Genomic DNA, 18,703 nt, shown 5'->3' on the forward strand with positions numbered 1-18,703 from the left:
TCCCACCCTCGCCATTTCCCCCAAAAGGCAAGAAAGAGCCCCCAGAGAACCACAGGCTAGTCAGCCTAATCTCTGCCCTTGGGAAGATCGCAGAGCAAATCCACACAAAAACTACTTCCAGTTGTATGAAGGGCAAGAAACTGATTGGGAAAAGACAGCATAGATTTACCGAGGACAAATTATGCCCAGCCAACCTGACAGCTTTCTACAATGAGACAACTATTCACTTGAATGAGCAGAGAGCCACGAGTGCTGTTCACCTGGACTTCAGCAAGCTCTTTGCCACAGTTTGCCGTAGTGACCATGTAGCCAAATGGTCGAGATATGGTTTGGGTAAGTGGAAGATAAGGTGGGTGAATAACTGCCTGGGACTAGTGAGCTTAAAGGGTTGTGATCAGCTGTTCAAACTAAGTGGCAGCAAGTTTACTCTTTTCATTTCTTGGGGATTGACACTGGGGCCAATACTGTTTAGTATGTTTTTTTTTAAAAGACTGCATCTTAAGCAACATAGTTATGCCCTGCCACAGGCTCCTTCTGCTCTCCTCTCAATGCCAAGGTCCTACCCATTGGTCTCTCTCACCCAGCTACTCTGCATGCTTTCAGAGGCTCTTTGAGACCTTTCTTCACCGCCCAAAGCATACTCTGCATGCAGTGGGTGTTCTAGTCTGTCTCCTACTTTCATGTCCCTCCAATGGTACCATGTGTTCTCCTTGGACTAACATCGTTCTTTGTCTCTGGGAGGCTACTATCTGCTCTCCCAGCATTCTTTCAGTCTTTCTGCCATATGTTGTTATCTTTCACATTAGCAGGCTTTATGCTATTTTCTTACCTTCTCTGAGACTATTTTGTCTTTGAATTTCTTTCAGGCTCTCTTCTAGTCTCTTCAACTCTGCAAGGCTTCTCTGTTCTCTGGAACTCTCAAACCTTGCACTTTTTTTCTTTAGACTCTCCAAAGCTGCTGTGGCTGCCCTTCAGGCTTTTGTTCTGTTCCTTCCTCTCAACTGAGGTGACTTTGGAGTGCTTTCAGTCTTTCTGCTGTTCCCCTCCTGGCCTCTTCTGTCCCCCTGCCCCTGCCAATTTTCTTAACTTAAACTGGGGTTTCTGGGTCTGTTTCAGTCTCTCTTTAAGGTATGTGGCATCTCAGCAGCTACCTTTTCTTCTCCTGGGATTTTTTTCAGCCTCCCTGCTTGATTCTTCCCTTCTCCAAGGCTATTATCTGTTGCTCTTTTAACCTCTCCTTTACTTAGCAGCTGCAGGCATACTCTCCTACTGCTCTTTCAGAATCTTTCCTGCTTTCTTGTTATCATCAAGGTGTTCACCATGGTTCTTTCAGGCTTTCTGCTAGTTTCTTTTCCTCTTTGAGGCTAGTCTGTGTTCTCTTTGTCATTTACAGATTTTGGATCAATTTTCCCTTCTTTGGGCACTTTAAAGTATTCTGCCTTTTTTTTTTTTTCTTTTTTTTTTTTTTTTTACTTCTCTGAGGCTATGATTGGTACTGAGTACTCTGGAGCTCCTTTAATATCTCTGATACTTTCTCGTTATCACTGAGCCTCTTCGGTATTCTCTGGGAGATCCTTTGCCCTGTCTGTTTCTTTCTTGGCCTCTCTGACAGTGCTACATTTGTTTCCCTGGGCACTTACAAGCCTTCTTCCCTTCCCTGAAGCTACTTTATATTCTCTTAATCTCTTTCAGACTCTCTGTTGCTTTGTTGGCTTCTGCTTGGCTCCACTATTTCATCTGGGCATCTTTGAGATCATCATCTACTTTCCTGGCATTTGGAGGTCTATGCTGTTATCTTTCTCTATCTCAGTGTTTAATCAATTGTGATGGATTCTCTGAGATTTCTCAGGGTCCTCTGTATGTCTTTCAAGCTCTCTACTGCTTTGTCATCCCTTTGACTGTTCTGTATTCTCTGCGACACTTGAAACTTTCTTGTATTACAAGGCTCTCAAAACTAATTTGCTGTTCTTTGAGGATCTTTCAGACCTATTTCTGTTTCAGTATTGTTTTGAAGGAGGATGTGAAAGGATGGGGCAGGAGGGGAATATTTTCAGAGGAGCAACAGCTGCAAGAGCTCTAGACTTCAACTGCAGTGGAGTAGGAATAGTCACATTTTGGAACTTTTTGTCCCCTTTTTGTCTTGGTAGTACTTGGGGTTAGGAGACAAACAAGCTCAGAGAGGCACCTTTAAAAAAATCCTTTATTTTTATATCATCCTAGTAAAAATCTTTCATATAAAGGTGAAAGTAGGTATTGCATAGAAGAAACACTGGTGCAAACATCATTTGGTGGGAATGGCAATTTTTTCTTAGTGTCTACTTTCTACTGCACAACAGATGACTAATATCTCCAGGTTTCCCCATGACAGTTAGAGGATGAAGCTGCTCATGTCTATGGAAAGAAGTTAGATGAGAATTTTGTGTGCTCTATTTCATGTGGCTCTCAAGAACCATCTGCTGGGAAAATGGCTTTTCCCCCTTGCTTTTTCTATGCCTGACCAATACATTGCTTAATAAAGACCACAAGGATCAGTTCAGCCACCCTCTGCTTGCAGCCTTCCTGTCTGTGAGTTTGTATTCCATGCATATAAATGGAGGGGTGGACACAGGATAGGAGAGTTGGCCTAATGTGACCATAGTCCAGGAACTCAATCCATGACATATACAAGGCATCTTCTGCCATCTTGGAGACATTTATGCCTTTGTTTTTATCATTTCACATGCTACTTAGCTATGGGCACTTATTTTGAGGGCCCTCCACCTAGGCTTCCTATAGGTAACAACCTTTTTACCACCAGGAGGAAACAGAATTTACTGCCATCACTTGAACAGCTTTCAAGTAGAGGTTCTTTGAGCAGTTCTATTATGCTTCTGCTTAAGTTGTGCTGCAGCTTCCAAGCATGGACAGTGAGAGAGCAGGTTTGCTACAATCTGAAGGAACACTCAGAGAAACAGCACTTTCACACCCTTCAACTGTGCTTTCATGAATTAGAGATACAGAGAGGTATGCATTTATATGAATCAATATTTGTGTATGTTACAGATACTTTTACTCAGTATCAGTTTTTATTTTAAAACATGCTAAAGACTTATAGTCAAATAGTCAGAGTGACATTTGGGGAAAACACACAGCCACCCTCCAGCGTAAGCAAAAAAAGTGCATACATACATGAGACAAAGCTCCCTTTGGTCAGTTTACAGGACAGACAGTGTCCTCTGAGAAACTGACTGATGCAGCCCTACACTTTCCAGGTCTGTTTTTTGTTGCCTGGAAAACGGCATTACTTTTCTGCTCCTTTTGGGATGTTTGTCATCACCTCCCATCAGAGAGTCAGCTAGAGACACAAATCAACCCTGCTTTGACCCCTTCCAGGAGGCAGCTTCATAGAGATGAATACACGAAGCTCATGTAACTATCTCGCTTAATACTGTGCTTAAAATGCCAAAAGTAGTCATTAAAAAAAAAGATTTCAGGATCTATCCTGCTAGATCATGAAATGGAATGAAGCAGTCTAGAAAAATAAGTTTGGATGGAAGGCGAAGTAGCTGAGTTTGCAACTATGCATTTCATCTCTGAGTTACTAATAAACATTATTTCCTTATTTCTTTCACTAATATATTTTACCATGTTCTGTACAAAAACTGACTGCAGATTAAAATTTAAAATATGGCAGGTACCACTGTGCGATCCAAAAGGACACAGATTATGCTCCTGCTCAGCCTGCACCCTGCTTACTCTTTTTGAATGTCAGAGAAAGCTAAGCATATCTGCCCAAAGGGAGAATGCAGTGGAGCCATCGGATTAAAATCGTCCTGTCTTTTCTTGCAAAAATGGGAACGCATCTTAGCAACTTCAGATACAGTCTTACACGTAGCAGCAAATAACACTGGGCATCGGATCCCCTTCTTCAACATCGAACATCCATCTCCAGCGGGGCTCACATGCTCCTGGTCCCAATTTTTGTTAGAAATGGAAGTAAAACTGGATTCAATTTCTGTGCTTTCCCTCTGCTTCCTCCCTGACTTTTTCAAAGGCAATCCAAGTGAAAGAGCTGAACCCATATGGCATTGTCTGCTCCAGTGGGAAACAAGAGCCCTGTAAAACTTTGGGCATTGTGCTCACATGGGCAAGGGTCATGCTCTAAGAATCTCCTTCTTCAATGCAATAGCCAAATTCATCTCTGTCTCTCACACGTTCACAGTCCTTCCTGTCACAGTGATTTCATAGGAACTCAAAAAAGTGACACACAGGCCACACAAAACACTATTGCTGCCAGATGTACAGATGCATGCAGGACCTACACTAGGAGATAAACAGGGGGCTAAAAACTCCCAGATATGAAGTGGCTCAACAGCTATGTCAGCTCACAAGGAAAAGATAGGCTGAAGGATACAATGAAAATGGTATATTTAAAAGTTTAAAGTATAAATATTCAGACTGGACATTAAGAGAATTTTGTTTACCGGAGGAGTAGTTCGGCATGGCATGGCACTGAAAGGCACAAAACGTGCATCCTCCACAGTTTCTAAAACTCAGCCAATAATGTCACAGTAAACCCCATCTCACATAGATGACAGTCCCCCTTTGAGACTGACATTGGATGAGGTAACCTCTGAAGGTCACTTCTGACTGCTACTAGTACAAAAAGCAGTGTTTATTTCAGAGCTGAGTTGAGCACTGACTGGAGTTACGTCAGAACATCCTCCAACATCTAAGCCTTTCCTTCTTCCTTCACAAATCAGCAAAAACCTGCAACAAAGAGCAAATGGGGACTGCTTGTAATGAAGCACCATTCAAACTTGAGAAATACATGTTCAAGTTTTCTAACAGGAATGTTGGTAAAAATACGCATTGCAATGAACTCTGAACTACACCACCGGATGAATTTGGCAATCTGTCAGCAAAAACCAATTCTGTACTGAAGGTGACACAACACATGCTGCCTACAAATGCTGTTTGGGTCACCTTTAATCAAACCACCTCTTCCAGCTCAGGGAGATGGCTGTCATCTGCCTGAGGAAACCTCTTCAATGAAAGGCATGGCATGACAATATTGCCATCAAATTGCCATCCCCTTTCCTAATACCTGGCAACATGCTATGCCTTGGACAGACTTTTTGAAACACAACACAATCTGTGAAGTCTGCTTCAAATGGCCAGTATGTCAGAATGCAATCTCTCTCCTTTGTGCCAGGGAGCAGTAACTTGCTTAGTCAGTACTTTTAGCTTTCTAAGTAGCATGACATCAAAGCAGCCAGACACTGCTTCAGGTGAGTAAAGTCATCAGAACTTAGCCTCACAAGAGTAGGAAGCTCACCATATGGTCCGATTGGATGGCATTGTATTCCATCTGAGGCAAGAGCTTCTGATTTGAAAGGGACCGCCTTTGTTACAGAAAGGGCATCAAGGCCCTGATAAAGGTAGACGATGCCTCCCCATGGACTTGAGAAAAGCTATGCCCTTATTTGTCCGCACCATCAACTTTGAAAAACATGTCCTTTGGAGATCGCACAGTGGTTCCCAAATTAATGTACAACAAATGTGTAAAACCAAAACCAGTAAAAAGTTATAAGTCAGGCAACTAAATTCTAAGCTATATTCATCATAATAATTATAATATTAAAAAAGTATACACTGTAAGGTACAAGAAGCTGCAAAGCAGCTCAAATTCAGTTAGAGTGGCTTTTCTGAATCTTCCAGTAAATTGGACACGAGAGTCGAAAACTTAATGGAAGACTTAAGAATTCTCCCTTGAAGCTGAACACACATAATTTTTGCACATATAACATGGATTAGTAGAGCAAAACTTTTTCCTAAGTTAAGAAACATTCTTAAAGCAGAGCTATGATTTTGTGTAGAAAATCCATTTGTTTGGTGGGTTTCCTCCCTCTTTGGCAAATAAATGGCAAACATGAAACAGACCAAAAAACGAGTCAAATAAGTTGTGATAAAAACTGGACAAAGTAACAACAAAGTAGATCAGTCAACGGGACGGATTCCTTCAGCAGAGCTAGGCTTGATACTCTTTGCGATCATTCATTTTGTTCATTTTTATGAAGAGACAGAAGGGTTGATGTGGTAGTATTTCAGAGGCTTCAGGCATCATATTTTTTGCCAGTCCTGTGAATCTGCTGGAAGAGTGTCATGGAGAAGGCCATGCCAAGAATCTGAAGGAAAACAAACAATAAGGGCTTCAGTACAGGGAAGCTGCCAAAACTCCACTGCTGACCTGTGTTCATGGTCCAGCTGTAGTTTTAGACGTCATCTTACACTAGCCATATTTCTCAAGCTTCAACACTGATCAGGAAACTTGCATGTACATTGTTCAGGCACACAGTGATGTTCAGAGGCAGCTCTGTCAGAGCACAGATGGAGGCAAAAAGCTCTCAGGGCTCTTTGTCATACATGCAACAATTTTTCAAAATCAATACGTATGAGTCACTCTCCCTTTTTACCCAACAACTTGTGCATGTTTAGCCACATGACTGTGACTGAAAACATCAGATTCAGGTATTCTCCTCCAAAAGTACAGCAGTGATACAGGAACTCCAAACCTTAATAGATTATGATGATACCTCTGCACTTCTTCTATAAAACACGTCAACCTACTCAGTTCAGTGGCCATGATTTGACTAATTTTGGCAAGTTCTAGGACTTGTTTCAAGAATTTGAAAAAACGGTTCCCTAGGGGACAGGGTAACAAATGGCTAAACAGGGGAACTCTGAAGTGGTGCTCTGAAGTCAAAATGTAGGTAAGCAAAACCCCACTGCAGCATATGTTCTTTGCAGGACTGACAACTGACCTGCTTCCCTTCTGAGTAGGTGGCCTTACATGAACTCATAAAACCAATCTGACATTTTTTGAAATCATGACCAAACTCAAAGTGGTTGAGCATCACTTTTTATACAGTAGAATCAAGAATGCTGACAGCAAATCAAAACCATGTTGACAAATATCATACCAGTATTACCTGCATTATGAGGATGCACATCCCAATCGAACCAAGAACATGTTTATTCTCATCAAACCAGGTCATAACCCTTTCATAACATCCCTGAAATGATGAAAGATGAAAATTGAAATCCTGAGGTCACATTTTATTTCATGTGCATTCCCTCTTTTTTCTTCCTTTTCACCCCTCCCTTGACCTGAGCAAAATGAGCCTTACTGTTTTCCACACTAATTCAGTGGAGTTCCGTCCACAGTCTTGGGAGTTTTCCATACAGCATCGGTCTGGAACAGTGTTTTCTCCCAGCACAGAGTACCAATCCGTAAAGTCATTCACACCACAGCATTTCATCTATGAAAAAAGTACAGGATTAATAAATTAGCTTAACTAGCACGATTTGTGAATCATGCACCATCGCAAACTTTTACTTCCACTAAACCACTGCATATTTTTAAAAGGGCTGCCACAATATTTCTGTATTTTTAAAATGCTTCATGCTCAGTGATCACTAAAAGTAAATACTTTAGAACATTTAAAAAACAACCAACCAACCAAACCAACCAAACAAAACCAACCAACCAAACAAACAAAAAAAAAAAAAAAAAAAAAACAAAGAAAATAAATGGTTCCATGGCCAAGGTAAATTAAGTCTTTTTGCCACAGGGACATGAGACTGAACACCTAAATATAAGGTAATCTCTGCCCACAACTGCTGAACGGCAAAAGCCTAGCTGCCAAAGCTGCAGTTGTTCCTGTGCAGGTTTTGCTGCTTCTCCTCTGTTTCAGATCATCTATGTGACAGGCACAGAGAATCTTAGAGAGAGGTAAGCGTCCTTCACCTTACAGAGTACACTTTGATCCTGGGTGTTATAGTACTCCCTGGACGTTCAAGAGCGCAACATCAGAAACCAAAGCCTGCATTAGCCATGTTTTAGACTTGGTGTGGATGTGACAGTTAATAGACTACAGCAGCCTTTATGGCCAAATTGTGGTGGTTTTCTTTTTTCTATTGAGAAAATGTTACCTCTGCTTGAATGATATTCCATGCATTTTTCAGTCCAACATTGTTTTCTGAATTGTACAGCTTCATACCTTCCTTCAAATCCTTCTTTGCACTGTCACTCACCTGCATCATGTAAAAAATACAGGAAGTCAATGCGCTGTTCAGAGGAAAGGACCAAGTGGTACACTTGCATATAGAACGTATCTCTCTTACCTTCTCTGACCACAAACTTAACATGGGTAGAAAAGCCCACCACAGCTTCAAGACTCTCACAAGTCAGTGGGACCTTTAAACACCTGTCAAGGCCTAGTGTCTCCCTCAGACTGCAAAATACTGGATTAATTCACAGGAGACCAAACAGCTTCCCCTCTACTAAAAGCCCATCTTACAGTCATCAAATGATCCAAACTAACTGAAGAGTGATCAGCAGAAATCTGAGCTTACTTTAACTTTGCCAGATACAGCTGTTGGCAATGCCACACAGCAGCCTCTCCCACCTGTAACCTTGACAAACTCTCTGGGACTGCCCAGTCAACTGAGGCAGCTGGTGGCATCTGGAATAACCTGTGAATATCCCAGGCCAATCTCCTCCAGTCCTGTTCAAGGGTTGGCCCTAAGAAGCTAACCAGGTCTTAAGTAGGACTTCTCACAACACAGGTCCACAAGATGATCAGCTTCTTGCAGAGACATCAAACAGTTATGTTGAAGGCTATCTTAGCTTTTAGGAGAACACTAAAAGGGAGGCCCTGGGCCACGGATTTATTTCAGGGAGGAAACTGGAAAGCTCAGTGGCCTCTCCTCTCCTCCTCATCACTTTCTCCTGCAGAGGCAGCTTACAGAAAACAGCCAGGATATCAAGGTTAAACCTTCAACAAAAGGAAGAGCAAGGAGAAGCCACATACCTCCATTAAACAAAACCAAACTGAACCTGGTTTACATGCTAGTGTAGTTAATGAATCTATATGGCATATTTGCTTACCTTGTCCATATAAACAAAGAACAAAATTAGTAGTATCAGCTCTGCCAGGAGAATTATCAGCAAAACGATGAAAAACTAGAACAAAGAAAAAACAGTGTATGAACACTTGCCAACAGAGCTGGGGCTGCTATAAAATCAGAAGACTATAGGCCTTGTTTTCTAAACCTTTCCTCTACTGCCAAAACCATGAAAGTTTGATTTCAAACTATTCAGGAACATTGAAGTATCATATTGGTACTAAAACTCCTGTAGGTCTCACCATCAATGAAGAAACTGACTGTCTAGCATTCTCTAAATCTTAGGTTTTACCATACTACCAGTTTACAGGTTTCAGCAATGCTTTTGTCTTGCATTTTTGACTGCTGCCACAGCACGCAGCCCTGGTAGTCTCCTTCATGCAGACTACAGAACAGATGCTAAATCCATTACCGCAAAGATAAATGTGACATGCTTCAGGAGTGATCTTCTAGCAGGTGACTGGTTGCCCACATCTGACTGTTGTAATTGTCATTACATTACTCAGCAATTCTATTCCCAACTCTCTGTAGCTGAAATCTCTCTCTCCAGGGGCAACCCAAGTGTAAGCTCCGGTAGTTTCTCACTACTTTTCATGCCCACTAGTTGCCTTTATGACATCCCCCATGCAGCCACTGGAGGAGATGTAGTATGCATTGCAGCAAGTTCTCCAATTGGAAACTCATTATAGTAAAAAAAGACTTCTGCAGAGCCTTGTCAGAATATAAACACTCTTAAAAAAAAGGTATTCAGCTGCTGTTGCACTCTGTGTGGATAAATGACACAGGTCTCATTGTTCTCTGTTTGCTTTCCTAGCTGTACAACATACAAAACCAAGCAGCAGATAGCAAAACACGGGTACACATCTGTCCTCCAGTTCAGTTCTCTGAGATGGTCTAAGGAATGCTGCCTAGATGTTCCTCCACACCATGTAAGGGAGACTTACACAAGGAAAACTCAGGTGTTCCTTACTGTCACAGCACCTGTGATTCATAAGCTGTGACTAAATCAGAAGCTGTCTGTTTTGAAAACAGTTCTCTCACCTCCTGCCACAATTCCTCTCTCTTTGGGCTGAGGAAAAGCATGGTGAAGACTCTTAGATTTATGCAGGAGGAGTGACCCACACTGTGTTTTCTGAGAGGGGTCCCCAATCTCTGTGCTTCAGTGTCGGACAAATGCTGCAAAGGATCAGATTTATTTGATTGTTTTTTTGGTAAGGCCTGGCAGAGACCCTGACTTCTTACCTTTGGGTCAAATGGTTTCCACCAACCACTGACAAAGGCCTTAGATAAAGGCAAAGTAGAAAATTGCCATAAGACACTTTAAGAGGCATCCAAAAGCAGCTGCGCTTAAGATTTTTTCAGTCAATCCTTCCAACAGACATTTCCAGAGGACTATCCAGGTTGAGCCTACAGTTCATGTTTAACCATTCAGAGATAACTGATAATAATTTGCTTTGCTATCTAATACATTAAAGCAGTAACAAGGATACATTTGCTGATACACCAATGATATCTCTGTGACCAAAGCTGTGGGATGTCATACTGCAGGCACACAGAAAATTAAAAGCCAAAGGCAATGTTACAGTGATCCACAAGACTTTATTGCATTGGTCATTTAAATAAAAAAAATAACAAAGCAACAGTCACTGTTCTTAGTGAAAATAAGTATTGATGTCTTACACTCAACAGGAGGCACTTGTTTTCCTTGATAGCACCTAGGCAGCCCAGAAAGCCGGTCACCATGATGACTGTGCCAATGGCAATTACTAGGTTGGCAGCTGAAAGAGATGGAAAGCTAGGAGAAAACGTGGCAAAGTTTCCTTGTGACACTGACAGCCAGATGCCCACACCGAGCAGCCCACAGCCACATAACTGTAAAGAGAAAAACAAAAGAGAGGTTTCACCATTAAAAGAAATGGTACTAGGTCCTTCCCCTCAACTCTGAAAGGAAAGAATTTCTCAAGCAAATTATCAGGTAACTGTTCTGCAGTAATGCTCTCAGTGGCTTGGTGCTGAAACAAAGTGAAATTAAATGTTCTTACCTAGAAGTGGTCACGTCAGCTATACTTGTTAATTTACTCAAAAGCCACTGGATGGCAAAATTATCTTTAAAAAGACTCAGCACATGAAACCAGGGCTACCCATTGATCTTCCAAAAGCACAACTCAATGCAATTTTTCTGTACGAAGACAAAAAACCTTATTTGAAATAATGCTCCATTGCACTTATTTCTGCATTCATCTACAATGTCTCAGAGTATCCAGCCCCATATTTCCTCATCCTAGGGCAGGCAAGGAAGACCTGGAGATAACTACCATCAATAGTATAATTTCAATAAATATATGTCATAAAATGTCCAGTGACAGCAGCCAGGTTGGGCTGAGTTCTCATAGCTTTTCTGCTATTTGCCAGTGTTCAATATCACAAAAATCAGATTTCCAGGTTTATTATCTACAGGAAGATCAGAGTATCCCCCCACGGCCAACTCAGAGTGCTTCCCTCCAATTTACTTGGACCATTGCATGGGAAAAGCAAAACAGCACTTAATCATTACTCACAGTGATATCCCAAAGCTGTTGGTGCTCACCTGGCAGCAGAGACGAACAAAAGAAACAAAAGTTCTTGCCATCAAGCAAGTTCACCACACCCAGCCTACCCCATTGTGCTTGCATAAACTTACAACTTTTTCTCAAATTGGAAACTCAAGATCAGATAACAGCACAGCCACTAAAATGGGGTTCAATCCTGCCTTGTGATGAGCACTAATCCTGGATGATGAAGAGCTACAGACCTAACTTTCTGGGCAAATATCCCTACTTCTGTCTGAGGTGATTTTACCAGACCGGCAGATAGTCCAGGGTACAGCTGGCACCTTTTGGTTTTGCTGCTTCACAGAACATGAAAGAAAAACTAGAACAGTATCTTCCTGCATTCATGTCACCTTACCTATGAGTCAGGCTTATGTTTTCATAATCATACACATGGTTATTTTCTTTTACTTCCCCTGTGACCCTTCTGTCTGCTCTGAGACTCCTTCCTAGTTTGCTTGAAGCTTTTGAAACTGCTTTGCATCTAGGGAGATTTACCAGTTTCATGGGGAATTGTGACCAGGAGTATCACAGTATCACAGTATGTTTGGGATTGGAAGGGACCTCAAAAGATCATCTAGTCCAATCCCCCTGCTGGAGCAGGAATGCCTAGGTGAGGTCGCACAGGAACATGTCCAGGCAGGTTTTGAATGTCTCCAGAGAAGGAGATTCCACAACCTCCCTGGGCAGCCTGTTCCAGTGCTCTGTCACCCTTACTGAGAAGGAGTTTTTTCTCAAACGTAAGCGGAACCTCTTGTGTTCCAGCTTGATCCCATTACCCCTTGTCCTATCATTGTTTGCCACCGAGAAGAGCCTGGCTCCATCCTCATGGCACTCACCCTTTATATATTTATAAACATTAATGAGGTCACCCCTCAGTCTCCTCTTCTCCAAACTAAAGAGACCCAGCTCCCTCAGCCTTTCCTCAGTAGGGAGATGCTCCACTCCCTTAATCATCTTTGTTGCCCTACGCTGGACCCTCTCCAGCAGTTCCCTGTCCTTCTTGAACTGAGTAGGCCTTATGTAAGATGTTCACAGGTTTTCCCATGAGAGGTAAAACATCTCCCAAAGTACCTAAGTCTACAAGAGCTAACATCATGCAAAGCATAAAAATATAGGCTTGTGTAGGCACAGAGAGAGAATAAGAAATGGAGATTAATTATACTGCATTGGTGGTTATTTCCAGGCCCCCTTGCACCTAAGCACTAGCTTAACAATCTGGGAAAAAAATCCCACAACTGTCTAAAGCTCACGAGCACATGCATTGACTAACACAGAGGAAATTGTAGGCGTTCTTGAAAGGAGGCTGGGAAGTACCTCTGCTTCCAAAACTCAACACAAAATAACTCCACAGTGTGATTTGGGGAGCTCTGCATCACTGGGTGTGCATAAATGTCACAGCATTTGTTTCCTGTAACAGAGCTGGATGCAGCTGCAACATGAATGTGTTTTGCAGCAAAAAGTCAAACAGCTGCTATCTGACTGAAAAGACTAATCCAAAACATACACAAAGGCATGTGGCAGGAAAGGGTGAGAGGACCGTCACCTCTTCCCCCAAATCTGTCCTCTCCAATTAATAGTCTTCACGTGATTTCTCATTGCCTTTCACTGTATTTCAGCAAGGTGAATGTGAACTTGGAGTAACAGAGAACTGGGATGGGGGGAAGCAAAAAAGAAGTATCCTGATCACATCCTGCTGCAAGACCTAGTGGACATAACCACAAGTTTAAACTCTGCAGTTCATGGAATCAGTCACTCTATTGCTCCTACTTTAAATTGCATCTATTCTGTCCTTGAATTGCTGCAGTTTTGGTGCCTCCAGGAATCCACTCTGTGGCTCAGCTGCTTCAACCATTCGATGAGAATCACAGGCAGTTGCTCAGTCCGAGAGCTTGATGGTTCAGGAGGTTAGATGCAGCTCTCACCACACAACATTCATTTAAGATTTTACATGGCATTTCTAAGCTGCCAGGGCTGTACATTGCCAATAGCTGGTGGCACTTCAATCAGTGACTTCGTAACACTCCATGGATGAGGCCGTAAATGTTTCCAAAGAAGTTTCTACTACCCCTGCCAAAGACTTGAATTGTTCATTGTAACTCCCCCTCGGAGCTTCAATTCAGACCTTAAAGATTATTCACAAATGTATTTCTTGGACTTTCATACTCATCACAGCCTGAGCTCAAGTGTTTTGAAAGAGGGCAGTCAATTCTCAAATCATCAGGCCAAAAGCAGCAAACCACTGCAGATAAACAAGGTGGTGGTGAAAGCAAGATCAAGGCAAAAGGCTTACAGATGAAGGGCAAGTAAAGGACAAAAAGAAGCACATGTGACCAGTGGAAAGATCAGCCCACGAAGACTGGCACCTCAGTATCCAACTCCAGTTATGAGGATAGTAGCAATACAGGTAGAAAAAAGAAGCCCTTACCAGCATCTCTTTAACATTTGGAAATAAACCAACACAGTCCTAGACAGAGCCTGAGTCTAGAGTAGAAAGGTGGCCCTGAAATCAATCCAGAAGGCTCACGCTTATGTTTATTTAGACAAAGTTAGAAGCAGCCAGTGGCTTAGATGAGGGAAGAGAGAGCTACCTTTAAGTGTAGGAAATCTGGAAAGTGACAGGCCCACTGGTGGTCCATGGGATGGACATGAAGATGGAAAAGGACCAAGAGCAGAAGGAAAATCCAAGCTGGAGAGCAGAAAAATGGACAGATGGCCTCTGTCTCTCTAACTGGGTCTCAGTTCAGGAGATCCTCTATATACACTACAGGACAGATGACTTCTTCACTTGCTTGTGGTAGCCACACTAGTATTTTGGCAAACTCAGGATCAAAACTCTTTGCTTTTTGGCAGAAAACCAGTCACCCACCACACCTTCACCTTTTCACAATGCCTCTAACATGGAAGAAACATTCGGCACTTGATGTGAAACATTTTCAACAAAGGTCTTGTGGATTTGCAACACACCTATGCTGTCCCTAGGCAGACCACTATGGAGATACAACTCAAATGCCACACATCTGAATACATTAGTAGAGGAATCCTTTACAATGCAAAATGAAGTGGTATGTCAGTTGAGACAGCAGACATGCCCATGTTTGCTCTTTGTTCCTGCAATTGTAATGTCCCACTGAAGAAAATCACAGAATAACTCCTTTCCAATTGCTGTAGTGATTTCATTAACATGCTAATGTGCACAATGTGATTAATAGGTCCCTTCAGAGCTGACAACACACATTAGTATAGTACTACAATTATACCACAGTATCTGCACTGATTACACTCTCACCATGGCTCATTCCCAGGCCCATTGGGCAAGCTAAGGAAAGTTCTCCTTTTCACAGACTTTTCACCTCCCAGAGTAAGATTTCTCCATCCCTAAATTACACTGGAAGTGCAGATTACATTAAAAAATCAGGTGATGGAGTGGCTATTAAAGACTAAGGCTGATCTATGCAAACAGGATTATCTACAGTGACTGAAGAGAGTAAATAGTCACAAAGACTTCCCTGCTCATTGCAGGGGGGGTGAACTATATGACCTTTGAAGGCCCCTTCCAACTGAAACAATTCTAAGACTGTATGAGTTGCAAGAGATTTGATAAAAGACATGACGATCTAGAAACTTCCACAAGGTGGCATCCCATACCAAATAGCACTAGCAGTTTTAAGTCAAATTTTATTTTTCTCCTTTCCAGAGCTCCTCAATTTTTGTGCTTACTTCTCTGTTTTTATCTCTGTCATTCTACTGGTAGCAGTATTGTTGATGCTAAAATTTATGCTTTAAAACTTAGGTCCCAGGTCAAATGTTTTTCTCACTCATGCATCCTAAAAAATCCCAAATAATTCCACTGACTTGGAACTTAATTGCATACAACCATACCAACCAAAGCTACCTAGAATTCTAGCAATCAAATAGCTTTCCCTGATACTTTTTTCTCTACCAATCTCATTTTCTGTACAACATGAAGACAGCTATTTATTCTCATAGGATCTACATCTTTCCATCTGGTACAACTGAATGCTGGCAGGTGAAAGCACCAAAAACATATCAAGTCACCTTATTAATTCCTTTTTCACTATATAATTAAATAATATATGCCACTTGGTATTTAATTGCATTAGAGTGGAAAATGGTTTGACAGCATAATGAACTTCACTGGATCTTTCTTCTCAAAAAATGTTGGTTTATTTCCCTCTCGTGATTAGAAATTATCATCCTCCAGGCAACTATCAAATCTCTCCTTCCTCTGGTGTTTATTCATGAAGGTAACTGCAGAACACTATCATAAAGGCAGTCACACACATGGATACACAGATTCTTACTTATAGAGTAATTTAGTCAAGCTATGACACACATATTTTGAGCTTGAAAGCTAACAAAAGGAACACCAACTTTTCTCACAGTTTCTCTCTCACTTTGGTATTTCACTATCAAAGCCTGGATTATCTCAACATCTATCTGTTATCATCACTGTGTTCAGAAAACAGCATTCTAGGAGACAGTAAAAGTCTCAAATATTCCAAATAAATCAGAACTCCAGATAAGCTCAGGGAGAGACAAACCCAAATGCAAGTCTTTCCATAACAAGTGCTATCATCGGAGTGGGAAAGAGGCTCTCTTATTTCGTTCAGATTTTTGAGCATTGTGTGAACTAATAAAACAATACAAACTTTGAAAATAGAGCATCATACCCAGATTTAGTTGCCTTAACCTAAAGAAGATATAGTAAGAGTTTACAAGACTTAGGGAAGGATAACACAGATGGTCAGAGATATGCCAAGACTGACATATTGTACTGAAGGAGATTGTGCATAGGATTATCTGGCCTAGGATGAATTATTAGACAGGAAGTGAACGAAATATTCACAATTCTAGAGGTCAGTATGAAAACCAAACAGTCTGTCTCTTTAATATTTTCCAGTAATGGAAACAAGGGGAATATAAGCAAGCCCTATGTAGTATGTTTTGCTTCACATAACTGAGAAGTAAATTGATTAATTATGCCATAAGCAATTACAAGAATCAAGTACTGTGGCCACAACAGTCAGTAAGGGCTAGATAATTTTATTTATTGCTAACAACACTTGTTAGCAATATAAAAAGTATATAAAAAAATAGTAGTATATAAAAAAATAATGACATTTCATACTTCTCTGAGTATAATACCATTCTTCTCAGTGTGAGATAATGCATGCAGAATCCAGCAAAACTAGCAAGCATCAAACAAGTTGGGCTAAAGAAGAGGTAGGATATGCCATTCTAGTAAGGTTTATTAATAGAATAATATTGATAGACTTACCCTTGAAGTAACCCATTGAACAGTACTGGGCAACAGGAATCTGATAAGGAAGGTACTACCAAGAGGAAAAGGTATGAGGGCCATACTCTTGGGGTTTTTTTTGCCATCATTCCATCTCATGCACACAATTTATGATGGAAAAGCTGCACAACTAGTCATGTGAGAGAAAAAGAGTGGCAGGAAGATTTCTTCTTGGCGTGATACTTACTACTGATGGTTAAACACCAGGGGAGCTCTTAACAGACTTGGAATAGAACAGACATACAGAAACCAAACACCAAGAGACAACCACTAGGGACAAAAAGAAGAAGTAAATGTCTCAGTTTGTACCTCCACTTTGAATAATATGCCCTGGGCCATCTGTGGCCCAGTTACAGAGAACACAAAGCTTTCTACCTTCCTCTGTGCTGTATTAAAACATGCCATCTTGCTTGAAGCAAAGATGATGCAATGAAAAATATATGGAACAGCTTAAATATGGTCCCCCATAAAAATGGCAAAAAGCACAGGAGGTTTGTTACAAGGAATTACTAAGAGCATGACTGCAAAAATAAGGGTCAATACTGGGAACTAATTTCAGGACAACTGCAGTGACAAAAAGACACTCTGAATTAGGCTTTTACAGGCCTCTATTGAAATAATAAGCCAATAATGATACGACCTGCACCAAAAGGACCAGCACGAAGAAGCCACGTGGAAAAGCAGAATGTATCACCAAAGCCTGGAACAGAAAGGTTTTTCAGTGTCCATTTGACTTTTAAAACCTTCCCTTCTGTTGGGGTCAGCAACACTTCGGAAGAGCTGCCAGTAATATTTTCCCTCTGTTTGGTAAGTCCTACAAAACAAAGGTTACCTATCCTAGCTCTTCTTTTCAAGACAGAGAGACCTTCCACCATTTCTTCAACTGACCCTCACATCAGACAATGTGCAGATGAGGTGAGTGGCCCTTGTGAAGCAGCACAATCTTCTCACTCTGTCCTTGTGATTTGTTCCTTTTTTTTCCCCCCCTCTCCATCTTTTATGGTATCTTAATGACCTCACAGGTTTCCTATGGAAGCAAGAAGCAGTAGGCTGTTCTTTCCGACTATGCAGGAATTTTTAAGGAAAACTTGTACGAGAAACAAAAATGGGCATAATCTTTAGCAGGTGAAAACCTAATTCAAAGACTCTTCAGATCAGCAGGAAGAGCTCACACCTGTGCATTTTGGATCTGGTGCTTCACTTGGAAGTAGTGTGGTGTGGAGATTCAAAACAGTAGGAGATACTGTTCAAAAACCCACCATCCTGTCTTCATAGACACAGCAGTCCCTGTTCTTGTTTCAATGCACATTAAGTTTTGGAAGATACTAACTTGATTGTTCACAGAGATCATCACCACAAATAACAGCATTTTTCAAACTATCACAATACATTAACTGCTCCATTGAGAACGCCATATTAAGGAAAGCAGGGGGCGACATAAAAGGGAAAGGGGACTCAAAGCTCAGCAGTAGAGCTATTCCATTCATTTACCATCAGACAGGGGTGTTCATCTTTTGCAGTATTCTGCCCTGAGTTACAGCTCAGAATGATTGTTCTGGATGGAGGCAGGGATGGGAACTCCATGGTTTCTACTGCTTCAAAGCAGAGATACTTTCTGTAAATTAAGGTTTTGGATGCCACTTGCCACTTCTGGATTTGGGTGGTTCATCGATTTCAGAAAAGGGCTGGTGCTTAAAGGAGATTTTCAGGTAAGCCCAGATAAATTTTCCGGCTTTGTCTTGAAAATCCACAGGATTAATAAAAACTGGGGCTTAACAGATGAAAATCTCAGAGAAAGACTCTTGCAAAGTGAGATAATCTTCTAAATATGATGCAAAATATA

The 18,703-nt window shown here is 41.4% G+C and overlaps 1 protein-coding gene across 3 annotated transcripts in view; it reads right to left on the reverse strand.

Moving 5' to 3' along the window:
• Nucleotides 1–2,182: 2,182 nt before the first annotated feature.
• Nucleotides 2,183–18,703, reverse strand: part of TSPAN9 (tetraspanin 9) — a 161,329-nt gene continuing 144,808 nt past the window's right edge. For all 3 annotated transcript variants that reach the window (XM_021297583.2, XM_065029478.1, XM_013369484.3), the window contains 6 exons: nucleotides 10,630–10,821; nucleotides 8,933–9,007; nucleotides 7,975–8,076; nucleotides 7,170–7,301; nucleotides 6,972–7,055; nucleotides 2,183–6,167 (listed from right to left, as the gene is read on the reverse strand). In XM_021297583.2, coding sequence (XP_021153258.1) covers nucleotides 6,096–6,167; nucleotides 6,972–7,055; nucleotides 7,170–7,301; nucleotides 7,975–8,076; nucleotides 8,933–9,007; nucleotides 10,630–10,821 — 657 coding nt within the window. In that variant the 3' untranslated portion in view covers nucleotides 2,183–6,095. The remainder of the gene's footprint in view (nucleotides 6,168–6,971; nucleotides 7,056–7,169; nucleotides 7,302–7,974; nucleotides 8,077–8,932; nucleotides 9,008–10,629; nucleotides 10,822–18,703) is intronic.

Source organism: Columba livia, chromosome 1, assembly GCF_036013475.1.
Source record: "Columba livia isolate bColLiv1 breed racing homer chromosome 1, bColLiv1.pat.W.v2, whole genome shotgun sequence".
NCBI lineage: Eukaryota > Metazoa > Chordata > Aves > Columbiformes > Columbidae > Columba > Columba livia.